The 25403-nt window shown below is 45.5% G+C and overlaps 1 protein-coding gene across 3 annotated transcripts in view; it reads left to right on the top strand.

Annotated features, from left to right (window-relative positions):
- Positions 1 to 25403, top strand: part of CTNND2 (catenin delta 2) — a 1052534-nt gene that overhangs the window by 1015375 nt on the left and 11756 nt on the right. For all 3 annotated transcript variants that reach the window (XM_081517461.1, XM_081517462.1, XM_081517463.1), the window contains 2 exons: positions 18302 to 18428; positions 22630 to 22761. In XM_081517461.1, coding sequence (XP_081373587.1) covers positions 18302 to 18428; positions 22630 to 22761 — 259 coding nt within the window. The remainder of the gene's footprint in view (positions 1 to 18301; positions 18429 to 22629; positions 22762 to 25403) is intronic.

Below are 25403 nucleotides of genomic sequence, written 5' to 3' on the forward strand. Positions count from 1 at the left end.
CCACCTACCAATGCAGGAGTTGTGGGTATGATCCCTGGGCCAGGATGAGCCCCTGGAGAAGTAAATGGCAACCCACTCCAGTATTCTTGTCTGGAAAATCCCATGGACAGAGGAACCCGGCAGGCTACAATCCCTGGGGTCACAAAGAGTCAGAAACGACTTAGTGTCTAAACAACAAATCTTCCTTGTATATGTGTACCACATCGTTTTTTATCTGTTCATCTGCTGATAGACACTTAGGTTGCTTCCATTTCTTGGCTACTGTGGACAGTGACACTGAACTATAGGGTACATGCCCCTTTTTGAATTAGAAAAAGCTAAGTTTAATGTAAATCTACCACCATTCTTGTTACTTTGAGCAATATACTCAAGCTCACCCCTCCTTTTTCAGCAGATCCAGTTGATGGGCTGCATCTAAGAGAGCTCTCATTTGCCTGGGGAGAAAGGACGTGATCAGTTTCTTGTCTCTTCCTACCTCACCTGCTCCCCCTCTCATAAGCTATTCCTTCTTGTGTCCCAGTGCCCCGCACCCCCACCCTCCTCCCAGGCTCTGCCAGGAAAGGGGGATCACCAGAGAGGAGAGAGACCCTGGCCCGCACAGTTGTACCCTGGCCTTGGTACACGCAGCCTACGGCAGATGCCTGCGTGATGGCTCCTTCTCTCGTGAGGACGGTGGTGTGTGTGTCCAACTCTTGCAACCCTGTCAGCTCCTCTGTCCATGGGATTCTCCAGGCAGGCATACTGGAGTATGTTGCTGGGCCCTCCTCCAGGGGGTCTTCCCAACCCAGGGATTGAATCCGAATCTCTCATGTCTCCTGCATTGGCACGCGGGTTCGGTATTTAATACCAACCTCCAGCTGAGGACCGCTGGCCTGGACCTGACCTCTTCCAGCTAACTGCTCCAGGCTCTCCATGCACCTGAGGCTTCCTCTGCCCTGCACTGAGACCAGAGCAGATACACATTTTCCACTCTGTAGCTTAGTGTGGGAATTCCTGTTTAAGACGAATATACTTTATGAATATAAAATTTCCTACAGGCCTTGGAGGGAACTCACGCAGTGGACGATCGTGAAACCTAAGCTTCTTGAGCTCCATGATTGGTCCACCTCTGGCACTGAGTCTGTGCTTCATCCTGATCATGGTAATTCCTACAACCCCCAAACTCCAGAGAGCCCGTGGCCAGGCAAAATAAGGAGCTCACTTCCCAGGCTTCAGGAGATGGGGACGTAGGCTGGGGAATGCCCAGCCCATCAACTGCCTTCAAGGAAGCCCTCGCCACCAACGTTTTCCACCCACTAGTGAATTCTCAGCCTAACCTCATATAATCTGGAGGTGGGGCATGTGTTAATACTGCAGAACCTTATTTTATCCTCCATATTCACAAGGATGAATGGATGATCTAATTCTTTACTTTGAGAATATATGTGGAACAATGGGGCATCTATTGTTCCCTGCTTTGGGACCTTAGCCAAAACACAGGCAATGGAAGAAAATTATATTAACATGCTGTCACAGTACCTTGTTGCAGGTATTTAATCATCTAAAGTTGTTCTCAGGTCTAATCAGTTGTGTCTCGCACCCTAAATAAACATGGCTGACAATAGTTAGAAATTAATCACCCTCTGTTAGTTTCCTATTGCTGCATTAACAGATTACAACAAACTCAGTGGCTTAAACACAAATTCATGATCTGAACAGTTCTTGAGGGCAGAAGTGCAAAGTAGGTTTCACTGGACTGAAATCAAAGTGTTGGCTCTGCAATGAGTAAAAGTGGAGCTTTGGGGAACTCCTGCAGCTGGGGCTGGGGACAAAAAGAAGAAGACCCAAGAAGGGGGATTTGACTCCTTTCTTCCATCGTCCCCGCCCAGTTAGCACAGTGTCCTATGCCTGCCTCACCTGCTTCTCCCTGTCATCTCTTTAAGTCTGGAGCTAAGATTTTCAGCATTGTTATGTTGTCAATCAGTCGCTAAGTCATGTCTGACTCTTTGCAACCCCATGGACTACAGCACGCCCGGCTTCCCTGTCCTTCACCGTCTCCTGGAGCTTGCTCAAACTCATGTCCATTGAATTAGTGATGCCACCCAACCATCTCAGCCTCTGTCGCCCCATTCTCCTCCTGCCCTCAATCTTCCCAGCATCAGGGTCTTTTCTAATGAGTCAGCTCTTCGCATCAGGTGACCAAAGGATTGGAACTTCAGCTTCAGCATCAGTCCTTCCAATGAATATTCAGGATTGCTTTCCTTCAGGATTGACTGGTTGGATCTCCTTGGGGTCCAAGGGTCAGCATGGTAGCCATTAGTGAGTGGTTGGCTATTGATCATTTGAAATATGATTAGTCCTCTTTGAGATATGCTCTGGACTCAGTGGTAAAGAATTGCCTGCCAATGCAGGAGACTCGAGTTCAATCCCTGGGTCAAGAAGATCCCCTGGAGGAGGCCATGGCAATCCACTCCAGTATTCTTGCCTGGGAAGTCCCATGGACATAGGAGCCTGACAGGCCACAGTCCGTGGAGTCACAAAAGAGTCGGACACGACTTAGCAACTAAACAACCCAACAACAACAATAAGCATAAAACACAAACACAGATCTCAAAGACTTAGCTTACTTTTTTTTTTAAACTGTCTAGTGAATACTTGTCATGTTGATTGTGTTAAAAGATATTTTAGGTATATGGGGCTAAATGAATATAATATTAAAGTTTAAAAAAAAACTGTTGGTCCTGGATGCACCCCCTCCTGAAGCCGTCTAGAGAATCTGTTTCCTTGCCTTTTCCAGCTTATAGAAGCCGCTGCTCCCTTTGGCATTTGCCCCCTTCCTCCATCGTCTAAACAGGCAGCATGGCTTCTTTGATTTTCTGTCTCTGCTTCTGTGGTCACATCACCTTCTCTAAATGCCTCCCCCCAGTATCTCTCTTTGAAGACCCTTGTGGTTGCATCGGGCCCACTTGGATAATTCAGTGTAATCTCCCTGTTTCAAGATCTTTAACTTCACCACACCTGCAGAGTCCCTTTGCTACATAATGTAGCCTATCACAGGTTCTAGGTGAGTAGGATGTGGGTATCTTTGGTGGGGGGAGCATATTATTTAGCCAGTCACACCCTGTCACATTAGAGTCTAATTGTCTGGATCTGGTATCTCACCTCTCAGACCAGGGTTTTGGCTCCTTCAAACACTATGATCGCCATCTCTGGAGGGCTGCCCTCACCTGCGTTCTCCTCCTTGACCTCAACCTGTCCACATTCCAGTGGAAAAGGGTGGGGAAAGGCATCCTTCTTTTTTTTAAGTGGGTGTGGGGGATGCCTTTGTAAATACTTTCAGAGCTTAGTCACGTGGCCAAATTTCCCAGCAAGGGAGGCTGAGAAATGGGTCCAAGTGGAAAACAGTTTCTATTACAAAGCGGAAAAATGAGAGAAAAGTCTACCAAGATGTTTATGCCCAAGAATGTTATGCACATGCTGATGGCAATAGTCCTCGTGATTGCTGTACCCAGTTCCTAATAAAAACCTCATTTTGAGAGATCCCACCCTGCTTCTGTTTGGTACCAGTTAACTTCTGGTAGTTAACCATGACATACTTTCTTCCACCAAATTGTATCAGTTTCTTTCTAGCTTGTCAAATCTTCTTAGTGATATCAGTTCTTTAGAATTAGTTCAATGGTGATAAATTGAATTCCTAAGATGCATTTACTCAATATTTGCTTTTAAAAGATGATGTGTGCGTGTAAAGTCACTTCATCATGTCTGATTCTTTGCAACCTTAGAACTGGAACCCAACAGGCTCTTCTGTCCATGGGATTCTCCAAGCAGGCACATTGGAGTGGGTTGCCATGCCCTCTTCCAGGGGATCTTCCTGAACCAGGGATTAAACACAAGTCTCTTGTGTCTCCTGCATTGATAGGCAGGTTCTTTACCACTAGCGCCACCTGGGGAGCCCTTAAAAGATGTTACATACTGTGAAAGACTCTTATCCTTATATATATTGTACCTTTAAGTAGCCAATCAATTTAATTAAATTTCATTAGAAGCACTGGAGCTGAAACAAACTAATGAAAGTAACTGGTGTGTCAGGTGGTATTTATTTTTGCATTAAACTGCAAATACTCCCTTTTGGTCCTTGAAGATTTAGTCTAAATATTTAATTCTAATAGCTTTTGGAATTGTGGATGGAATTAGTTTTAATGACTCTTTTAACAAATAGTTTACCTTAAAAATAGATGGAAGCTTGTTTTATTATAGTGAAGAGGAACTGTGAGTTTATCCTCAGGGAAATTCTGGCTTGGTCTTCAATCACATAGACTCTGAATATTCTGTTTCCATTTTTTTTTCTCTCTATAATACCTTTTGTTGAAATAAGGAGAATATTTGTATAGCTACCACTAATTTGGAATCTTTTCTTTCTCTGCTTTGTGTGATTACATCAACAGGTTTATTCCACTTAAAAAATGACTGGAAAACTGGCACAATTTTGAGCAATCAAATTTTTCTTAAGTGAGCAATGTCTCAGCTGGTTACCTTTTTCAGTGCATGGCAACAATTCAAATTTTAACTTTCATTTAAAAAATAGGTTCCTGATGAAGTGATTGAAGTACAAGCTGTAAATGTCCTAGGTTGAATGAGTGGATGAACTTGAGTTGCTTAAAAGCTCTAAGGATTTACACCACCCTTTCTTTATATCTCAAATCACTCATAGCAAATTAGAATTGACAAGTTTTATGTGCCAAGAGCCTTCAAGGACAGCTAACACATACAAAAAAACATGTATTTGTTACTTCAGAACTAAAGAGTCTCTCTATGCCTACTGAGAAATCCTTGTTTAGATTCCAACTAAATCTTACCAGATTAAAGAAGTTCCAAAACTGTTTTCAAAGAGAGGAAAAACATACTGGCTGACAGTGTCCTCATATCTATTTTGGGTGCCAGCAAATATCCTCAGTGGAAAGAACAAGTATTCTCCATTTTCAAGGTTAATTATTTATTGAAGCTTTTGTCCAAGTCAGAGATGTCATTTATCACTAGAAAAGATTTATTGCTTCTAAATTCTAAGTATAGAAGACAAAACTTCCAAAACTCACTTTGAAAACAGAACTGAAAATGGGACGCCCCCCCATGTAACTTACCATCACATCACAGCTGTAGATATTCACTAACTTTGTCACTTTCCGCCCCATCGTTGTCTAATCCCTAAAGGGCGCCTATTCCAGAGGTCAGAGATCACAGAAAAGGTAACATGAAATCCCATGCCCTCTTTGTTTTCTATTTGGAGGATAATTGCTTTACAATGCTGTGTCAGTTTCTGCTGTTCTTCACTGTGAATCAGCTGTAAGTATACATATATATTATGTATACATATATATGTAAGTATACATATATATATTATGTATACATATATATGTAAGTATACATATACTTCTACCCAAAATCACTGAAGATGGTGACTGCAGCCATGAAATTAAAACTATGACCAACCTAGACAGCATATTAAAATTCAGAGACATTACTTGGCCAACAAAGGTCTGTCTAGTCAGAGCTATGGTTTTTCCAGTAGTCATCTATCAATGTGAGAGTTGGACTATAAAGAAATTTGAGCTCCGAAGAAGTGATGCTTTTGAACTGTGGTGTTGGAGAAGACTCTTGAGAGTCCCTTGGACTGCAAGGAGATCCAACCAGTCAATTCTAAAGGAAATCAGTCCTGAATATTCATTGGAAGGACTGATGCTGCAGCTGAAACTCCAATACTTTGGCCACCTGATGCAAAGAACTGACTCATTGGAAAAGACCCTGATGCGGGGAAAGATTGAAGGCGGGAGGAGAAGGGGATGACAGAGGATGGAGTGGTTGGATGGCATCACCTACTCGATGGACATGAGTTTGAGCAAGCTCCGGGAGTTGGTGATGGACAGGGAGGCCTGGCATGCTGCAGTCCATGGGGTTGCAAAGAGTCACAAACGACTGAGCGACTGAACTGACTGACTGATACATATATCCCCTCCCTCTAAAGCCTCCCTCCCGCCCCTTCATCCACACCCTAGGTCACCACAGAGCGCTGGGCTGGGCTCCTTGTGCTACAGAGAGCTTCCCACCAGCTGTCTGTTTTACACCTGATAGTGTACATGTGTCAACACTACTCTGTTTGCCCCACCCTCTCCTTCCCACACAGTGTCCACAGCTCCATTGTCTATATCTGCGTCTCTCTTCCTGCCCTGCAAATAGGTTCATCTGTACCATTTTTCTAGATTCCATATACATACGTTAATATACAGTGTTTGTTTTCTCTCTTTCTGACTTAATTCACTCGGCATAACACAGTCTACATTCATCCACATCACTACCTTGTGCTTAGTCGCTCAGTTGTGTCCGACTCATTGCGACCCCTTGGACTTTAATCCGCCAGGCTCCTCTCTGTCCATGGGGATTCTCCAGGCCAGAATACTGGAGTGGGTTGCCATGCCCTCCTACAAGGGATCTTCCCAACCCAGGGACTGAACTCAGGTCTCCTGCATTGCAGGCGGATTCATTACTCTCTGAGCCACCAGGGAAGCCCTCTATATGACAGAGTCTAGGTTCACCCACGTCACTACAAATGACCCAATTTCGTTTCTTTTTATTGGCTTATAGTTGATTGAAAATGTTGTGTTCGTTTCTGCTGTACAGCAAAGTGAATCAGTTATACATATACATATACCCCCCGCCCCCGCCCATGCCCTGTTCATCTCACCTCCTGAAGTGTGTTGATGAAGATTTGGTGCTTAACCCCTCTTCTGTAGACTCCCTCATCACCAGATTCTCCAAACAATCCTTGAGATATTGCCCTTCCTCTCCATTTTTGCTGTAAGCTCTTCGTTACACAGATTGAACAAGTCCTCTCCCTAATCCCCTTTCCCTGCTGGTCCAGCTGGCACTGTGCTTCTCCATCCCTTCTCTGTTCCAGTGCTGGGGGCGGGCTCACCGCCCTGCTTAGCTGGCAGACACAGGATGCTCTCTAGCCGTCTGGTCCAGGGAAGGAAGAGGTGTGGGAATGCTCTTGCTTGGCACATTTCATTCCATCACATCCACACACTCTGCACACCTCCTGTGGGCATGCGCAGCGCCCAGCTTCTGCTCCAGAGCAGCGACTCTGGTCATCGGTGTTCCCTGCCCAGGAACATTCCCGCAAGTTGAGCCCTTCATTCCAGTGGGCACGTGGCACACCTCGCAGCAGGCATGGGTTCCTGTATCCAACCTAAAGGAAGTTGGTATGTATCCGGTGAGAAATGGGTTGCTCTCTCCCTTCTCCTCCTTTTAGCCCAGCTCTGCTAAGGTCTGTGTTTGGGGAAAACTGAGCATCTTTGCTCGTGGTTTCTGAGCTGCAGGATGCAGTAAGCTGTAGAGATTGGGGGACGGGCATCGTGTGCAAAGAGGTATGTGCTCTGAGAGCTGTGCATGGAATCAGCACCAATTCAGGGCCCAGGTATGGCAGATACAATGATGCTCTAGAATTAGCTACACAATTGGTTAAAGAGGAGATGGTTTTATATCCTCACATTGAAACACAGAGGACAGAAAGACATTACCATCAAAAGTGGAGTGGGCAAGCCAAGGGCTACTTTTTCCTTTCTTTCTTTTCTCTTTTTTCCCTGGTACCATTTTACCTAAACTAGCACTGCCTTCAGCCCAGCAGTGTGTCAGAAAGAACAGATATACCAATAGCAGCAGATGAGATTGCTCTCAGATAAAATATTTTTTAAAAAACCCGTAAGGCTCTGATAACCTTCATTTGTTATAGAACTGTAAGAGTGTAAGAACTGTAAATAAAGACTATGACATCGATTATCATTGCATTTATAATAACTAATGCGGTCATCTTAATTCATTGTCTTCAACTAGCAGAATCTATTAGGTACCTCTGTGTTGCAGGTACCATGCTAGAGACCAGGAAATACCAAGGAAATAAACAAGGCCCAGCCCTGCCTCACAACTGGGCAGACGGACAAGCTTGCAGCAGACAGAAATGAAAGGTCATAGCGTTTTGTTCATAACAGGCAAGGAAAGGGCTTCCCTAATGGCTCAATGGTGAAGAATCCACTGGCCAATGCAGAAGACATGAGTTTGATCCCTGGGTTGGAAAGATCCCCTGGAGAAGGAAATGGCAACCCACTCCAGTATTCTTGTCTGAAAATCTCATGGACAGAAAAGCCTGGCAAGCTATATTTATAGTCCATGAGGTCACAAAGAGTAGGACACGACTGAGCAACTAACCAACATCAACAACAACAAGGCAAGTAAAAGCATACCAGCACTGTTAAAAGCTCCCCTGAACCTCAGAGGCATAATTCATTTAGTAATAGTGATTTATGGAACGTGTATTGCCCCACTGCCTGTTTACCTGGCTCCAAACTGAGCAGGATGAGTAAGATCTGACAGGTAGAAAAAGAGCAGGTGTTGTGTGAGGTCTCAGAGCTGCCTGATCAAAGATGTAGGCTGTGAAAATGAGCCACGTGGTGATGTTGAATAATCAGGTAAGAGTAGGATGTCAGGGGGCAGGGGGGCACCTCTCTGGCCTGAGTTGGACTTATTTTTGTTCCTGTGGAAGTCAACCTTGGGAATGCCGTATCTGGCACTGCCAAATGGAGTCGGAGCCCTAAGGGCTTCCTGGGATTTTGCCCTTTAAAATGTATTCTATATCCCTATTAATCACTGCCAGGTATGCATACAAACTCCAAGCTAGTGGTTCCCAGACATGCTATTCATTTTGAAAATACCAATGCCCAGACCCTACTCAAAACAATTTAAACAGGATCTCAGAAGCTGAGGCCTAGGAAGAACTATATTTAAAACTTAAATATTTAAGTAAATAAAGTATTTATTAAAAATAAATATATACTTTTAAATATATATTTTAAAACTGTATTTAAAACTATATTTTTTATATATAAAATATAGTTTAAATTTAAACTATATTTAAAGCTGATTGAATCATTCTGCCCTTAATTTCTGGATAAGAAACCAAGACAGAGCTGACCAGTCATCGTGAGCCCAGTGGATCCTGGGAGAGGTGGGCGGACCTGGACAGTTGTCTAATCATACCTCTAGCAAGAGAGAGACCCACGGTGAAAGCAGTTCTGAGCCTTGACAAACAGCTCCGTTCATTCTTTCCACACAAACCTAACATTCATGTGCTGATCTAAATTGAATATCCTGCACAATTTGCAGAAAAAAGGCTACGGGGTGAGTGTGTATTATACTAACCTCATGTAGACAGGTCTGAAAGTCACTTAGATCTTTCGTCCCAACTCTGATGCTGAAAGTTTTAGCACAATCTTGGTGGAGATGTGTGTGGGATGGTAAAAGCATGTAAGATGGAGATGGGTATAAATTCAGGGACCTCAAAATACAGAAGGGGAAGATCAGTAGGAAATAATACAGTGACCACCGTTTAAACAAACCATGAGGATCTAACGGTCATGAGGCTGTGAAGAAAGTTCCCTTGATTCTCACACTTTCTGGACCATTGAAAGTAATGATATGGATGAGACTAGCTTTGGGGGATGAAACAATTTCATAAACATGCCAGGAACTTTCACACAGAAGCTGAAAGTGGTGGAAGGACAGTAAAAGGGTAAGATAAAGAAAAGCAGATTATTTCTGGTGGCAATTTAAAGTTCAATGACTTTGAACCTGTCTTCTCTTTTGGATTTCTATCTCTATATACTTGGAACAATTTAACAACCTCCAGTTTTAAGTTTAATGCGTTGAAAATAAAAACCAATTTGAGATGCGGCTCTCATATCACATTTTTGACAACTTGGCTGGGTCTTGAGCTGAAGGGCACGACTTGGCGGTCATTCCGCTGGAGATGAGAGACAGACTTGAAAAGAGTTCTTTGTCATCAATATTAAGGATTAACGGCCCGGCCCTAGTTACTACGGTGGTTCTTCATTCTGTTTCCTTCCCTGAACTTTCTTATCTAAGCCAAAGGCATGGTATGAAGGGAAGCTGTGGTGAAGTACCCAATAGAATTTGGGGCACAGCCTCTGATCTACAGAGAGTTAAAACACTAAAAAGAAAACATAGTCATCAAAGAGGTTGATGATTGATTCAAAATAATTGTTTTGATTATGATTCAAAGGCTGTGTTCCCAAGTTGTGTGTTTCTGTAAACCCCTTTCAAGTCTTTCTGAATGACAGTGGGAAGTCAATGAATCATAAACGGATTGCAGGCTGGCTAAACAACGAGGACATCCAGGGATAGTTAGATAAAAGAAAATATTAGCTCAGAAAAACTTTCTCAAAGAAGATATGTCTTCATGTTCCTTCTTTCAGTTCAGTTCAGTCGCTCAGTCGTGTCTGACTCTTTGCGACCCCATGAACCGCAGCACACCAGGCCTCCCTGTCCATCACCAACTCCTGGAGTTTACCCAAACCCATGTCCATCAAGTCGGTGATGCCATCCAGCCATCTCATCCTCTGTTGTCCCCTTCTCCTCCTGCCCTCAATCTTTCCCCGCATCAGGGTCTTTTCCAATGAGTCAGCTCTTCACATCAGTTGGCCAAAGTATTGGAGTTTCAGCTTCAACATCAGTCCTTCCAATGAACACCCAGGACTGATCTCCTTTAGGATGGACTGGTTGGATCTCCTTGCAGTCCAAGGGACTCTCAAGAGTCTTCTCCAACACCACAGTTCAAAAGCATCAATTCTTTGGTGCTCAGTTTTCTTTATAGTCCAACTCTCATATCCATACATGACCACTGGAAAAACCATAGCCTTGACTAGACGGACCTTTGTTAGCAAAGTAATGTCTCTGCTGTTTAATATGCTATCTAGGTTGATCATAACTTTCCTTCCAAGGAGTAAGCGTCTTTTAATTTCATGGCTGCAGTCACCATCTGCAGTGATTTAAAAAAATATATTTTTCAGTTGAATGACTAAAATTTTCATGCAGTATAAGATGTGTAGGGTCGTGAGATCTATCCTCTAGGAAATTATTCAGCATCACTAAGACCAGTGCTGATTCATCTGTGCCCTGGTCTCTAGCATCCAAGGTTATGCTTTTCCATGGAGTGTGGAAGGATGTGCCTTCAGAATTAAAGCTGAAGTCCCCTCTGGGCCTTGGTGACTCTAGCGATATTGGAAGTCTTTGTTTTTGTCATCACACATTTCACTTTGCAGCAGTAGAGGAGGGGAAGATGGTGATGGAGCAGTAACCAGGTCACCTTCCTAGCATCCCAGGGGCTCACAAGCTGTGGCTCAGGACACTGCTGTAACCCAGAGCCTTCACTGGGTTTCCACTTCATATTGTTCCCCAGGTTCCCGCCCCACACCTTCATTCAAAGTTTCTGTGCTCAGATGTGCATGGGCGCTGGCTTTACACAAAGGTGTCTGGCCGGTGGGGGGGGCATTCTAGGTGCCTCTAACACCCTCCCTGTCATCGGCAGGTGTCCACCGATCTCACTGCCCACAGACAAGTCACCTACACGGCTCATCTCTGTCACGCGTCTACACTCTCAGAAATGGGTCTCAAGAAGGATTTGAAAGCTGTTTTTTGGTGCTTTGTTATTCTTTCTTCCTTCATAAGCAGTTTTATTATTACAGCCCCTTTCCTGACATTTCCAGAGATATAACTACTTAGCTGGTCTCAATGGAATCTGTGCTGTGCAAACCAAGTCGATTCAGTCGTGTCCAACTGTTGGTGACGCCATGGACTGTAGCCCACCAGGCTCCTCTGTCCATGGGATTCTCCAGGCAAGAATACTGGAGTGGGTTGCCATGCCCTCCTCCAGAAGATCTTCCCAACCCAAGGATCGAACCCACGTCTCTTACACCTCCTGCATTGGCAGGAAGGTTCTTTACCACTTGCACCCCCTGGGAAGCATCATCAGTTTGGAACTGTTGAGCAAAACATCTGCACTTACCTGTATAAGAGGGCGATGCCGAGTAATAGAGTGATACTGCCCAAGTCAAACCAGGCTAGAATTGGGCCACGTTTATCCCTGGGTCTCCATAGGTCTTAGATCAGATATTAGCCAGTATTCTTATTATGAAGTACTGTGTCCACCTTTCATGATCTATGGAGTATCATTACTTACTCATGACCAAGGAAGCCAAGGTTTTGATTAAAGCAATTTCCTGAGCCACTACCTAGAACACTCCGCACACACACACAGTACATCGTCTTTGAAATTGCAGGTGAGACAAACATAAAATAATCTGCCTCTATTTGGACCTATTTAAGGACATTTGCTGTCAACAAAGCATTCCCTTCGAAAGAAAGGAATATCTTTTAAAACAAATTTGTAAGTTGTTCCCATATTGAGCAATGGGTCCATTCCCTTCTGAAATACTTCACATGCTTCTGTAAGATGCCCCTTCCCTTCCTCCCCACCCCCCCCACCCCGAGAATTTAAGAGAAATGCCCTGAATTCCTGCAGAGACAGTACATTTTCTTCTCCTACCCAGACAAGGACAGCTGCCTCTTCCCATGGCTCCCGCCCTCCCTGAGATGGTTTTAGCTGTTTGCCCCTAGACCCTCCTTACCTCAGTCACCACCAACTGCCCAAGACTGCTGGGTCAGCCATCACTTCTGGACTTGTCTCACTCAGAGGCTCTAAACAACCAGCCATTTGCCCTGGATTCCCCCTTCCTCCTTCCCGCCCCCCATCCTTTCACCCTTGAGCCCACGGTCTGCTGTCAATAGGACCCCCTCTATCCAATACCCATGCATACATGCATGCTAAGTCACTTCAGTTATGTCTGACTCTTTATGACCCTATGGATGTAGCCTGCCAGGCTCCTCTGTCCATGGGAATCTCCAGGCAAGAATACTGGGGTGGGTTGCCATGCTCTCCTCCAGAGGATCTTCCGAATCCAGGGATCAAACTCACGTTTCTTGTGTCTCCTGTATTGGCAGCCGAGTTCTTTACCACTAGCACTATACCTAGGAAGCCCCCATCCAATACCCACCCCTTGTCTTTGTTCAGTCTTCTTGCTCTGAGATCCGCTGCCCCCAAGGACACCCCCCAGCCCCCTGCAGCCCTCTCACATGGTGACCTTTCAGGTCCCAGCCCCTCTTCTTGGAGGTGGACCAGGTATCTCCCTCTTGCTCATTGCTCTTTCCAGAAAGTTCTCCTCTGCCTTCCATCAAGGAAACCCCCAGCATCTGTAAAGTGCCCCGACCCTCTGCAGATCCTCAATCCACTGACTTGTGTGCATTCTCCATCTCCTTCCCAGATCTCCACTTTCCTCTCTACCCAGCTTAGATTCCAAGAGCTTCCATGACCTGCCCTTTGCATCTCCTTGTCCCTGTCTCCTTGCAGGTCACTCTCCTGACGACCCCCATCCAGTTCCATTTCCTCATACCTGTTCCAGGGCAGCTGAGAAAACAAGCCACCATGGGTAGGAGTCTTCTTATGCCCGTGAATTCACTGCCACCAGCCTCACGTTTCATCTCAGCTTCTGGCCACTGGACCACCTAGCGATGGTCAACCTGCTCCCTGCTTACCTCAAGAACCATCTCACGTCTCTCTTCTTCCTCTCTTCCTTCCTCTTCCCTACCTTCCCATCTCCTTTTCCATCCTCTAAACTCCAACTCTTCCTCACTCTCAGCAGATGACCTCACTTCACATCCCCACCCCGCCGCTTCAGAAAATATCAGAAAACAAGACGCCCCTTTCCTTAAGAACTGTTTCCCTTCTCCCCTGCATCCCAGATTTTTCCTCCTCTGTGTCGAGACATTCCCATCAGCATGCGAAACACTGCAATCTCCTCCAGGGGATATATTAAAGTATCTCTGAGCTGCTCTAGCTCTTCAAGCCTCATTTCTCTGCTCCCTGTAATAGTCAGCCTTTGCCAAAGGCTGTCTGCACTCACCATTTCTCTTTCATCAATTCTCACTATCTTTTGAGCCCACCTGAGTTAAACTGTGGTGTTGGAGAAGACTCTTGAGAGTCCCTTGGACTGCAAGGAGATCCAACCAGTCCATCCTAAAGGAGATCAGTCCTGGGTGTTCATTGGAAGGACTGATGTTGAAGCTGAAACTCCAATACTTTGGCCACCTCATGCGAAGAGTTGACTCATTGGAAAAGACCCTGATGCTGGGAAGGATTGGGGGCAGGAGGAGAAGGGGACGACAGAGGATGAGATGGTTGGATGGCATCACCGACTCGATGGACATGGGTTTGGGTAAATTCCGGGAGTTGGTGATGGACAGGGAGGCCTGGCGTGCTGTGATTCATGGGGTCGCAAAGAGTCGGACACGACTGAGCGACTGAACTGAACTGAACTGAACTAAGAGATTAACCAACCAGACCAAAGAAAGTTCTTTTGTTTCAGCCATGCTGACTTCCATCTTCCCAAGCCCAGTGGTCCATTTTTTGTCCTTCTTGTTATTCAGCTGGGCTCCTTCTCCTGCTTTGTTCATCCTCTTTCCTAATCTTGCCTGACATCACATCCTTCTAGTTCCGCTCCCAGCTTACCCTGGTCCTTCCCATTGTCCTATGAACTGTTTTCCCTGCTCTCTGTGCTCTCTCAATATTGCAGTGTCCCAGCCCTGTGTCCTGTGCTTTCCTCTCTTTGCACTCACATGCAAGGCTTCCATCTTTTCTCTTAACTTTATGATATCTGTATATAGAACTCCAAAATTTTGCCTCGGGTCTGACATCACTCCTGAAATTCCAGTTTTCCGCTTCTGCTTTCTTCTCTTTTCTGTCGTGTCCCACAGGCATCTAGAACTCAGCACATCCCAGATGGCACTATTGATCTCACCTCCTAAAGCCACTCCCTTTCCACTGGCCCCTGTCTCAGTGAATGGCGTCTCCAGCCCCCGTTGTTCACACCAGCAGCATCAAGGTCAGGTTTATCTTTTCCACACCCACCTGCAATGCAGGAGACCCAGATTTCATCTCTGGGTTGGGAAGATTCCCTGGAGAAGAAAATGGCAACCCACTCCAGTATTCTTGCCTGAAGAATCCCATGGACAGAGAAGCCTGGTGGACTACAGTCCATGGGGTTGCAAAGAGTCAGACAGGACTGAGCAACTAACACACACACACACACTTCCACACCCAGTAGCCCAGGCATCAGCAGATCCTCCCACCATAGATGCCAGACCAGCCCCTTGCTCGCCACTAGCCCCTACTCAGGCCAGGGTCATCTCTCCTTGACTCTGGTGGAAAAGCTCCTTCCCTTGTCTCCCTGTTGCTGCTTGACTCTCCCCAGACTGCCCTGACACCCATAAGGCATCCTGTCTTCCTGATTGCCTCTTGCTCACTCCCCTTCCATCACAGAGAACTTCTCTTCCCCTCACAGCAGCCCAGACCTTTCCCACCCCAGGACCTTCATCTCTGCTCCTCTCTTGGCTTGGAAACCCCAGCCTGTGTCTTCGGTGTCTGGCTTCTTGCCATCAGCCAGGTCCCTGCTGCCTTGTTGACTGTTGCTGGAGTACTTGCCCAACCACCCGCCATGGAACAGCAACTCCCCACCTGCATTTCTCAACTCTCTCACCTTGCTTTCAGGAACATATCGATCAGCCGCATCTTTTTACTGAGTTGAAGTTGATTTGCAGTGTTTCAGGTGTACAGCAAAGTGATTCAGTTAGAGAGATATATATACTATTTCAGATTCTTTTCCACTATAGGTTATTACAAGTTATTCCATTATAGATTATTACAGTATAGTTCCTTGTTCTGTATAGTAAAGTGAAAGTTGCTCAGTCATGTCCAACTCTTTGTGACCCCATGGACTATACAGTCCATGGAATTCTCCAGGCCAGAATACTGGAGTGGGTAGCTGTTCCCTTCTCCAGGGGATCTTCCCAACCCAGGAATCGAACCGGGGTCTCCTGCATTGCAGGTGGATTCTTTACCAACTGGGCAATCAGAGCTACTATATAGTAGGTCCTTGTTTATTTTATAAATAGTGGTGTGTATCTGTTAATCCCAAACTCCTAATGTATCCCTCCCCCACTTCTCCCTTTGATACCCATAAATTTGTTTTCCATGTCAGGGAGTTTTTTCTGTTTTTCAGATTATTGTATTTGTATCAGTTTTTTAGTTTCCACACATAGGTGATACAGTGTGATTGATCTTTCTCTGTCTGACTTTACTTAATATGAGATTCTTTAGGTCCATCTATATTGCTACAAATCACATTATTTCATCCCTTTAATGGCCCAGTACTCCATTGCATCACTGTACATAATTACCTCATCTTCTTTATCCATTCACCTGTCGATGGACATTGAGATTGCTTCCATGTCTTGGCTATTGTAAATAGAGCTGCTGTGAACCCTGAGGTGCAGTTATCTTTTCAAATTAGAGTTTTTCTGTTTTCAGTATCTCACATCTTAGTATTACCACAAGTTTTCACTTGTTTACTGTTTGACTTTGGGTGGCCCATTAACTTTCTAAAGCTCAGATTCTTCCTCTGTAAAATGGAGATAATAATAGTAGCCAACCCATGATACTGTTGAGAAAATCTTGTCGTGCAGTAAAACTCAGTAAGCGTTAAGTAATAGCTTTTAAAACAGCATTCTTCTAATTTTGGCTTTATCCTACCAGTCAAATAGAGCAATAATGAGAATTACGTAAAGAAAGACACAAATATTGAAATGAGTATAGATTCTCTTCTTGGTTAACTTTCATCTGATTATGTTTGCAATGATTCCTTATAGAGAATTGAGTCCCTAAGAAAAGTCAGGGGAAAAAAAATCAAAAGAGTTGAAAATGGTTGTGTCTGTAAAGCAGGAGTTAAGAGTGGGGCAGGTGTCTGCTTTTCCTTGATAATGCCAGTACTGTTTGACATCTTGCTTTGATAAAACTGAACTTGAATTAAAAAAGAAAAAAAATGAAAGAAAAAAGTAATATTGTGACATCTTAACAGGAGTTCTCAGGGAAAGAGGAGAGAGTGGAACTGTTGGCTATTTTTATTTTCTTCTTTGTGCTTTCTGAATACAAAATGATCCATGATGTACTTATTTAGTTTTTTATTTAGTTTTCATAATGAAAAATGGTATATATGCTTTTCCTGTAGTAACCAAATGTTGGAAGGTGAATGGAGAATTAATTGATAGGAGAAAGAAATGGCAGCCCACTCCAGTTTTCTTGCCTGGAGGATTCCATGGACAGAGGAGCCTGGCAGTCCATGGGGTCACAAAGAGTCGGAAACGACTGAGTGACTAAGCACATTTTTAATATGCTCTAATAATTCCTGGGGCAATTCAGAGAACACAGCAACCTAGGTGTGACTACTCAGCACCAGTCATGCTGAAGGTCTTGAGCTGGCGGGGACGGGGGCATTGGTGGCAGAGAAGAGGCTCAAAACAGTGTAAGGGAGATAAACCAGAAGGGACAATGGTCCTCGGCATTCTGATCACTAATGGATTGGTCTCAAGAACAAAAGAGTAAAGACTTTGGAAAACTTTAAAGTTGTTGAAAAGAGGGTCAGACAGATCTAGAGCCAAGTAGGCAAAACATGGTTTCAGGGTCATTCTGAGCATCCTGTGTGCATGCATGCTAAGGCGCTTCAGTCTTGTCCGACTCTTTGTGACCCTATGGACTGTAGCCCGCCAAGCTCCCCTGTCCGTGAGATTCTCCAGGCAAGAATACGGGAGCGGGTTGCCGTGCCCTCTTCCAGGCTGCTGCTGCTGCTAAGTCACTTCAGTCGTGTCTGACTCTGTGCGACCCCATAGATGGCAGCCCACCAGGCTCCCCCGAACCTGGGATTCTCCAGGCAAGAACACTGGAGTGGGTTGCCATTTCCTTCTCCAGTGCATGAAAGGGAAAAGAGAAAATGAAGTCACTCTGTCGTGTCCGACTCGTAGCGACCCCATGGACTGCACCCTACCAGGCTCCTCCATCCATGGGATTTTCCAGGCAAGGGTACTGGAGTGGTTGCCATTGCCTTCTCCCCCTCTTCCAGAGGATCTTCCCAAATCAGGGATCAAACCCGTGTCTCGTATGTCTCCTGCATTGGCAGGTGGGTTCTTACCACTCACACCACCTGAAAAGTGCCTCTGAGCATCCTATTTTTATTTAAATACAATCTTCAGGCCAAAGCAGAGTTGCAAAGGGATCACTTCTTCCACACCTGGAAAGGAAAGCCAGCACTCAGGGCGGGCCCTGCCAGCATCAGGCTGTCTGGAGGGAGCAGGAGGGTCTCAGTGAACACTCCTCTCTGTTAACCTGGGTGGCTGAGAAGCAGACCTGAGATCTCCCCTGACAGACTGGAGAAATGTTTCACACATTCGAATGCTCTGAACACCCAGTGTCAGGAGGTGAGGAATCCCCGTGCCTTCCCCACGTGACGGGCGCCTGCTGTGCTGTCTGTTGCAGGATGGATGGTCACAGTATCACTTCGTAGCCTCATCTTCAACCATTGAGAGGGATCGGCAAAGACCCTACTCCTCGTCCCGCACGCCCTCCATCTCCCCCGTGCGTGTGTCCCCCAACAACCGCTCAGGTAAGAGGGTCCCGGCACCAGCCATCTGCCTCCCTTGGATCCAAGCCCCCTCCCCAGCCCCTTAGCTGACCCCACAGGCCAGAGGGCCATCCCAGCTGGGACATTTGATAGAAATGTCAAATGCATCTACTTTCTTTCTATAGCAGGGGTGACTCTGTGTTCTACATGCACAAACTTCTGATAGAGTTCTACAAATCTCTAAGAGGTGTCATAGGCATGAAATACGCATCCTGGACCTGCATTCAGGGAGGAATAAGAATAAATAGAACTGCCTAGTGTTTGCAGGTCAGGGTTTTCCATAGACATTTGTCCAACTTTAGGTAGTTTAAGTTGCATTTTGTTCATTATAACTGGGATACAAAGTAAGGGAAAGAGGATGTGCTCTTCCCTCCTTGAGATTGACGTGCATTGGAGAGCTATCATTGCAGCTTTCATTACTGTTCTATACCTGATTTGCTTTTTATTATTACCTGTAAACCAGCAGATAAGTCATTTGTATATTCATATTATAACCAACCTTGACTTTTAAATCATTCAATTTAATTTTTTCTAATTTTGTTTCATTCTTTTACAAAAATTTTTATTGAAATATAATTGATATGCAACATTATATAAGTTACAGGTGTACAATATAGTGATTCACAATTTTTAAACATTATTCTCAAAAAAATAAAAAAATATAAAAAAACAAACATTATTCTCCATTTATATTATTGTACAATATTAGCTATATTCTGTGTGTTGTACAATATATCCTTCTAGCTCATTTTATACAAAATAATTTGTACCTTCTAACCCCCTACTTAATATATTGCCCCTGCTTTTGTCTCTTCTATTGCTTAACTTGGGAACAAGCTTTTCTTATCTACTTGTAAAGACACCTTATTTTTAAACCCTTTTTCAGTCACTTTATGTAACGCCAAAGATTAAAGAACTCATCAAAGGAAAAATATGAACATATTGCTTAGTATATAAGTGGCATAGATTTTATTGTTGGTTTATTCTAGCATGCAATGAATAATTGTACTCATACATTCAGGTATATAAGCCTTTATTTAACAAAAGTTTTTCCTTGCCCTTCACTGCCTTCCTCCTGCCAAAGAAACTATATTTTCTGGAATCACATCTCAAAGGACACAGTACAGAGTGCCCTCAGCAGGGTATCCCCTCTGCCCTTGAGCACGTTTGTCATGAAACTTTACATCATGCTTTACTATCAGAGCAGTGAGGAAAATCAGAAATGAATGGGGACTATTTGATTGAAATAAATTACCTTCTCCCAGCCCCTTGAAAGCTTTTATTTTTAGTGCTGTGTTATTGCTTGTAACATTTAGCTTCACACTGAACAAGAATTAGGAAACCCCGTGTAACTCAAGAAAGTGCCACTTGCCTCAGAAGCATGGAGGTGGCCTTTTACACATAGTATCTTCATAATTCTTAAAAAGATAAGGAGATCAAACCAGTCAATCCTAATTCAGGAAATCAACCCTGAATATTCACTGGAAAGACTGATGCTGAAGCTGAAGCTCCAGTCCTTTGGCCACCTGATGTGAAGAGCTGACTCATCGGAAAAGACCCTGATGCTGGGGAAGATTGAGGGCAGGAGGAGAAGCGGGTGACAGAGGATGAGATGGTTGGATGGCATCACTGACTCGATGGACATGGGTCTGAGCAAACTCGGGGAGATAGTGATGGACAGGGAAGCCTAGCGTGCTGCAGTCCATGGGGTCACAAAGAGTCAGACACAACTGAGCGACAGAACAACAACAAAAGAGCAGTGAGTCTGGGAAGCTCAAGGATGGTGTCTTTCTAAGAGCTCTGATTTTGAAGAATCAGTCCGTGTTAGGAAGATGGAATCATAATAAATTGGAAGGTGCCCAGGAAGAGAAGCACTGCCTTTAAGGATGCCAGCATCTCAGGGATGCAGCTAGAGTCCCGCCTGGTAGTCCCCTGGCACAGCACATCTAAGGCACCCAATAAACACTCGTGGGCATGATTTGATTTTTCCAGAAGTATCATCCTGGCTTACCGGAGACTCAGACCACTGTGTGTGAGGTCTCAGGAGATAATTACACACTTGACATAGTTTCATATAGACCACCATCTGTGCAATATTAGATTCTCAATTTAAAAGCTTTGTACAAGAGGCTCCAAAATATTGTCCCTTCGTGACTGTTGGCAGTGACTCATAAAAGGCCAGTCTCTATGCAGTAGACCTGGGATCAGAGGAGCAAGGGCAGGAAGGGACTCTCCCAGGAGAGGAAGAGAGGAAAGAGGACAGAGGTGGAAGGGGTGAGCGAGACACAGTAGCCTGGGTGCTTAGGATGTGCAGAAACTGGACCCAGAGCCTGGCTGAGTTACGTGGGACAGTGGAAAATTTCTTCCCTGATTTCCCACTGAATTTACACCCAGAGATTCTGATCCAACTCACTGGGGGAGAGGGGCCAGGTGTAGCATTGCTGTATTTTTGAGTATTTCAGGTAATTAATTCTGATGGGTAGCCAGGATTGGAAACCTCCAAGGGTTTCAAGAGCTGAGCAGTGAGCCTCGATTTTATTTGACAGGTCTGACAGGTGAGTCGGAGGCCTTTCAGGAAAGGATGGGTAAAGGTCCCTTCTGTTAACTTCCCACCACTGGGCTGAGACATCCACTGAGCCTCTCCCTCTTATTTAGTCTGGCTTTATTTCCTGACCTGATGAAGAGCTCCTCAAGTTCAGAAAGTGGGCCGTGACTCGTGTTTCTGTCCCCGGTGTCTGGCACGGGGCTTTGTCCATGGAAGATGCTAAGTTCAATGAAATGAATCAGGTGACTCAGGGAACAAGCAGGCCCAGTGGGCTGGACCTGGGGGACCCTGCAAAGGATGTAGAACCAGAAACAGGAGGGTAAACTGAGGCTTGACTGGGGAGAGGCTTGGATACCAGTAAGAGAAAGAGAGCTTGATCCTAAAAATCAGAGCTCTCCAGAGATTCCCTAGCCTTAATAATCACCACGTGTGCTTGCTAAATATTAATTCCTAGGCCCATATACTGAAAATTCAGGTTCAGAATTTTAGGGATCTGGTTTTAGGATCCCCAGGTTCTCAGGTGAGTCTCAAGGTTAAACAAGTTTATGAAGCACTGCTCTCAGACATGGAAGCTAGGGCAGGCTCCATGCCTGCACTCAAGTGAGATGCAATTGACTAAGCTTGGGATGCAATTGGCCTCACTGAGGAGCGTGGAGACCAATCTGAGGTCAGCCTGTAAGATGCCCACACAATGGCTGCCTTAGCACCAGCACACTCACTTAACCTCCACTTCTCCCAACACATTTCTGTGTTGGAAGGGCTGCTTAGTTGCTACCACTCCATCTAATCTTTTTAAAAAACAAAACTTTCTGTTTGTTTCCTTTAGTCCAAGTAAATCTTTTCCTCTGTTCTGGGACCAGTTTGTTAAACCCAGGGAAGTCGAATTAAACCTGTCATTTTAGAAATGAAGACCCAAAGGGTTGACAAGGCTCAGTTTCCAGGTCTGACAGGCATAGAATATCAAGGGTGCAAACTGTGTGTGCACAATTGTTGGGGGCATTTGAAATGTAGCAAGGACACTCATCCGAAGACAGGTGCTCTCCTCATACCATGCCCCCAGCCACCTCTGCAGGCTTATGGAGAGGATCTTGGAGGTGGGGCTACACTGGCCCCACAAATAGCCTCTGCCTTCCTTTACAGCCATTTCTGCGTGACTCAGAATTTAAGCAAAACTCATCTGATTTAATCAGAGATTCTTCAATATCAGTCATCACTCTTCTGAAACACATCTAAATTTTTAAAAGGAAGGAAGAAGAAAGGAAAGAAAGGGAAAGAAAAGAGAAAAGAAGAAAAAGAAACCAAGATGGATCTCATTCTTAAAACTGTCCCATACACCTTGAGCAGGTCACAGCCCCACAAGGGTGTCTCTCTTGGGAAGATGCTCCCAGGATATAGTATTTAGTTCCCTGCCTCCAAGTTGCATGGCCCCTTAACTAGAAAGCACTGCATGACATGGAATAAGGGGAGGGGGAAAGAGAAGAGTCAAAAGAACAAAAATAAAAGTCAGTCGACAGGTCCGTGTACACATACTGACCTGTGCTTAGCCCGGTGCCCTTTTGACTTCACGTGTTTGTGTGAGAAGCTGTACGTGCTGTGGGATGACACACAGAAAGTGACCCTTTCGATTTCTTTATGTAGCAAGTGCCCCAGCTTCACCTCGGGAAATGATCAGCCTCAAAGAAAGGAAAACGGACTATGAGTCCACCGGCAGCAACGCCACTTACCATGGAACTAAAGGAGAACACGCTTCCAGGAAAGACACCGTGACAGGTGAGCCCGACTGCGCGCGTTTGCTCCGAGGAGCTGGCGATGGGACTCGGGGCAGGGCAGAGGGTGGGGCCATCAGGCTTCAGCTCAGCAGCTCGGCAGGACGCGAGAGCTCGACAGCCGGGTTCCCAGGGACTGGGGATGAGATGAAGCTGGGGGAATAAACACGGAGCATCTTGTTCCTGGAGGAGCTGGGAGAAGCCTCGGTCTTTCTTTCCCTCCCCCCTCCTTCTCACTTTCCCAGATCGTGCTGTTGTTTGTTGTCTAGTTGCTAAGTCGTGTCTGAGTCTTTTGCAAACCCCATGGACTGTATAGTCCACCAGGCTCCTCTGTCCGTGGGATTCCCCAGGCAGGAATACTGGAGTGGGTTGCCGTTTCCTTCTCCATTGCCCAGCTCATGATATTCTCTCAAATTAGAGAAAGAGGTCACCACAGATTTCTTCCCAGTTGGCGTAACCCAAGATGGTGGTCAAGCTTTGCCCATTAGGAGTGGGGAAGAGAGAGAGGGTGGGGAAAGGAAGGGAGGGGAGATGGGAGGGGAAGGGATGGGAGAGAAGCAACAGAAGACAAACTCAGGGAAACCCCCAGAACTGCTGTTGAGACATTTTCCCCTCTTGACATGAAACCAACCTCTTAACATGGTGAACTCCCAAGAAGGCTCATGAGAACTGCTGACCTCAGTGTCCCTTCAGGAGGCATTGGTCTGTCATGCCATTCATCCTTCACTCCCCCTGTCACACCCATTGGCTCATCAGCTGGGACTCTGCAGAGGCCAGAATTGGTACCATCCACCCAGCCCACCCGGGCCAGCCTGCCTAGTGACCGGCCTTGCCCTCAGCTCTCCTCCTATTCCGTATCCGTACGGTTTCCTTGGCTGGGGCTCCATGTCCACGTTCATTGTCCCCACCAGCCTACCCACACACCTCCCTCCCACCCCGGTTTGCCCCTCCTCTGGGAGCAGGAGTTACCATATTGATGTGTGTGTGTGGGGTGTGTGTGTGTGTGTGTGTGTGTGTGTGTGTGTGTGTGTGTGTGTGTGGCAGGGGTAGGGGGTGGGGATATGCCTTGAAAGCAGAGCTGCCAGAACCATCGGGATCTCTTCTAACCCAGGATCCCACACCCTTTGCCAAGCAGATGTGGAAATGGGCCCCTCTTGAAAATAGACCATAAGGACTTCAACAGAACAGGTCAGATTAGGGCGTTCATAAAACTGGGGTACCAGGGTGCAGTCCTAAACAGACACTGAGCCCCCCTTATCCAAAGACTCCTAAGAGTTTGAGCTGCGATTCCCTGATATTGTTTAGATGTAGAGCTGCAGGGAAGCAGAACAGACAAATTGGATGATTTATTAACTTGTCTTCTGGATTCAGGGCATCTAAGATGAATTTTTCTAATGGGAACTGTATTTACCCCGGAGGCAGTGTTTTTCCATAGCAGCTCTACCCGGCTGCCAAACGAAAAGCATCATAAACAGATGCTCGTGGTCCCCATCCTCAGCTCAGCACCCTGCCTCCATGAACACCACCAGGAAACACCTCACCCTCACGCCTGAAACATCTCCTGAATGCGGGAACTGAACGCATTGCAGAGGACATACCTCTTTTTTTGGCCATGGCATGTGAGATCTTACTTTCCCCCCTAGAGATTGAACCTGTGCCCCCTGCAGTGGAAGCATGGAGTCTTGCCCACTGGACCACCAGGGAAGTCCGGTGTAAGCCATACCTTTTGATTTTCATTCTGTGGTTCATTTATCCCCGTATGTGTTGCCCCCTGTTGTAGATGAGCATAAACAAAGAAGCTTATGAATCCGAATGCTGAGCAGCTGAGAATCTATTCTGTACTGATTACTCCAGAGCAGTGGAGTAAAATTCACCTGAACCTTCTTTTTTTGATTACTATTGCCCCAGGTAGCCGCATCACCATCAGGCAGGGATGAAAAATTGAGACTGTAATTATGAGAATAATTGTGAAACCGACTGCTTTGTTATTACTCAAGTTGACCTTTTCTCTAACTCTCTCACCCAGTAGAATCACTCAAAAGGTTTTTCAGGGTGGGTGTGTTTTCGTTGAAATAGTTCCAGTGGTACATGATCATTTCCTGAAGACATCAGAGGATAAGAAATAAAATTTAACATATTTCTAGATGTTTAATCTTCCTAGAAAATGGCAGGAACCTTGAAAAGTCCAGTGTTGAGACAGATGTCATTTTTCAAACTTATTTAGAGGCTTAAACACTTTTCTCTATACTTAAAAACGCAGTTCAACACTCTACTACCAGTCTTGCAGCAGGCCTAGAAGAACATGAGATCATCGTTGAATAATATGTTTATATAAGAAGGCTCCCTTTAAGCCAACGAGTCCTGTGTAAAAGTTAGTTGTTATCACTGAGACGTTGATGATGATGGTGGTGGTGATGGAGGAGGTGATTGAGGTGGAAGCAGTGACGGAGGAGCTGGTGGTAGTGGGGGTGATGATGGGCGTAGTGCTGGTGATGGAGGAGGTGGGGGTATTGGGAGTAAGGGTGTTGGCGATCATGTTGGTGGTGAGATTGGAGGGTGTGTTTGCCCTCTTCTATGGGCTCCCCTGACAGCTCAGCTGGTAAAAATCCACATGCAATGCAGGAGACCCCGGTTGGATTCCTGGGA

This window comes from Giraffa tippelskirchi, chromosome 8, assembly GCF_054371585.1.
Source record: "Giraffa tippelskirchi isolate mGirTip1 chromosome 8, T2T-mGirTip1v1.2.pri, whole genome shotgun sequence".
Lineage (NCBI taxonomy): Eukaryota > Metazoa > Chordata > Mammalia > Artiodactyla > Giraffidae > Giraffa > Giraffa tippelskirchi.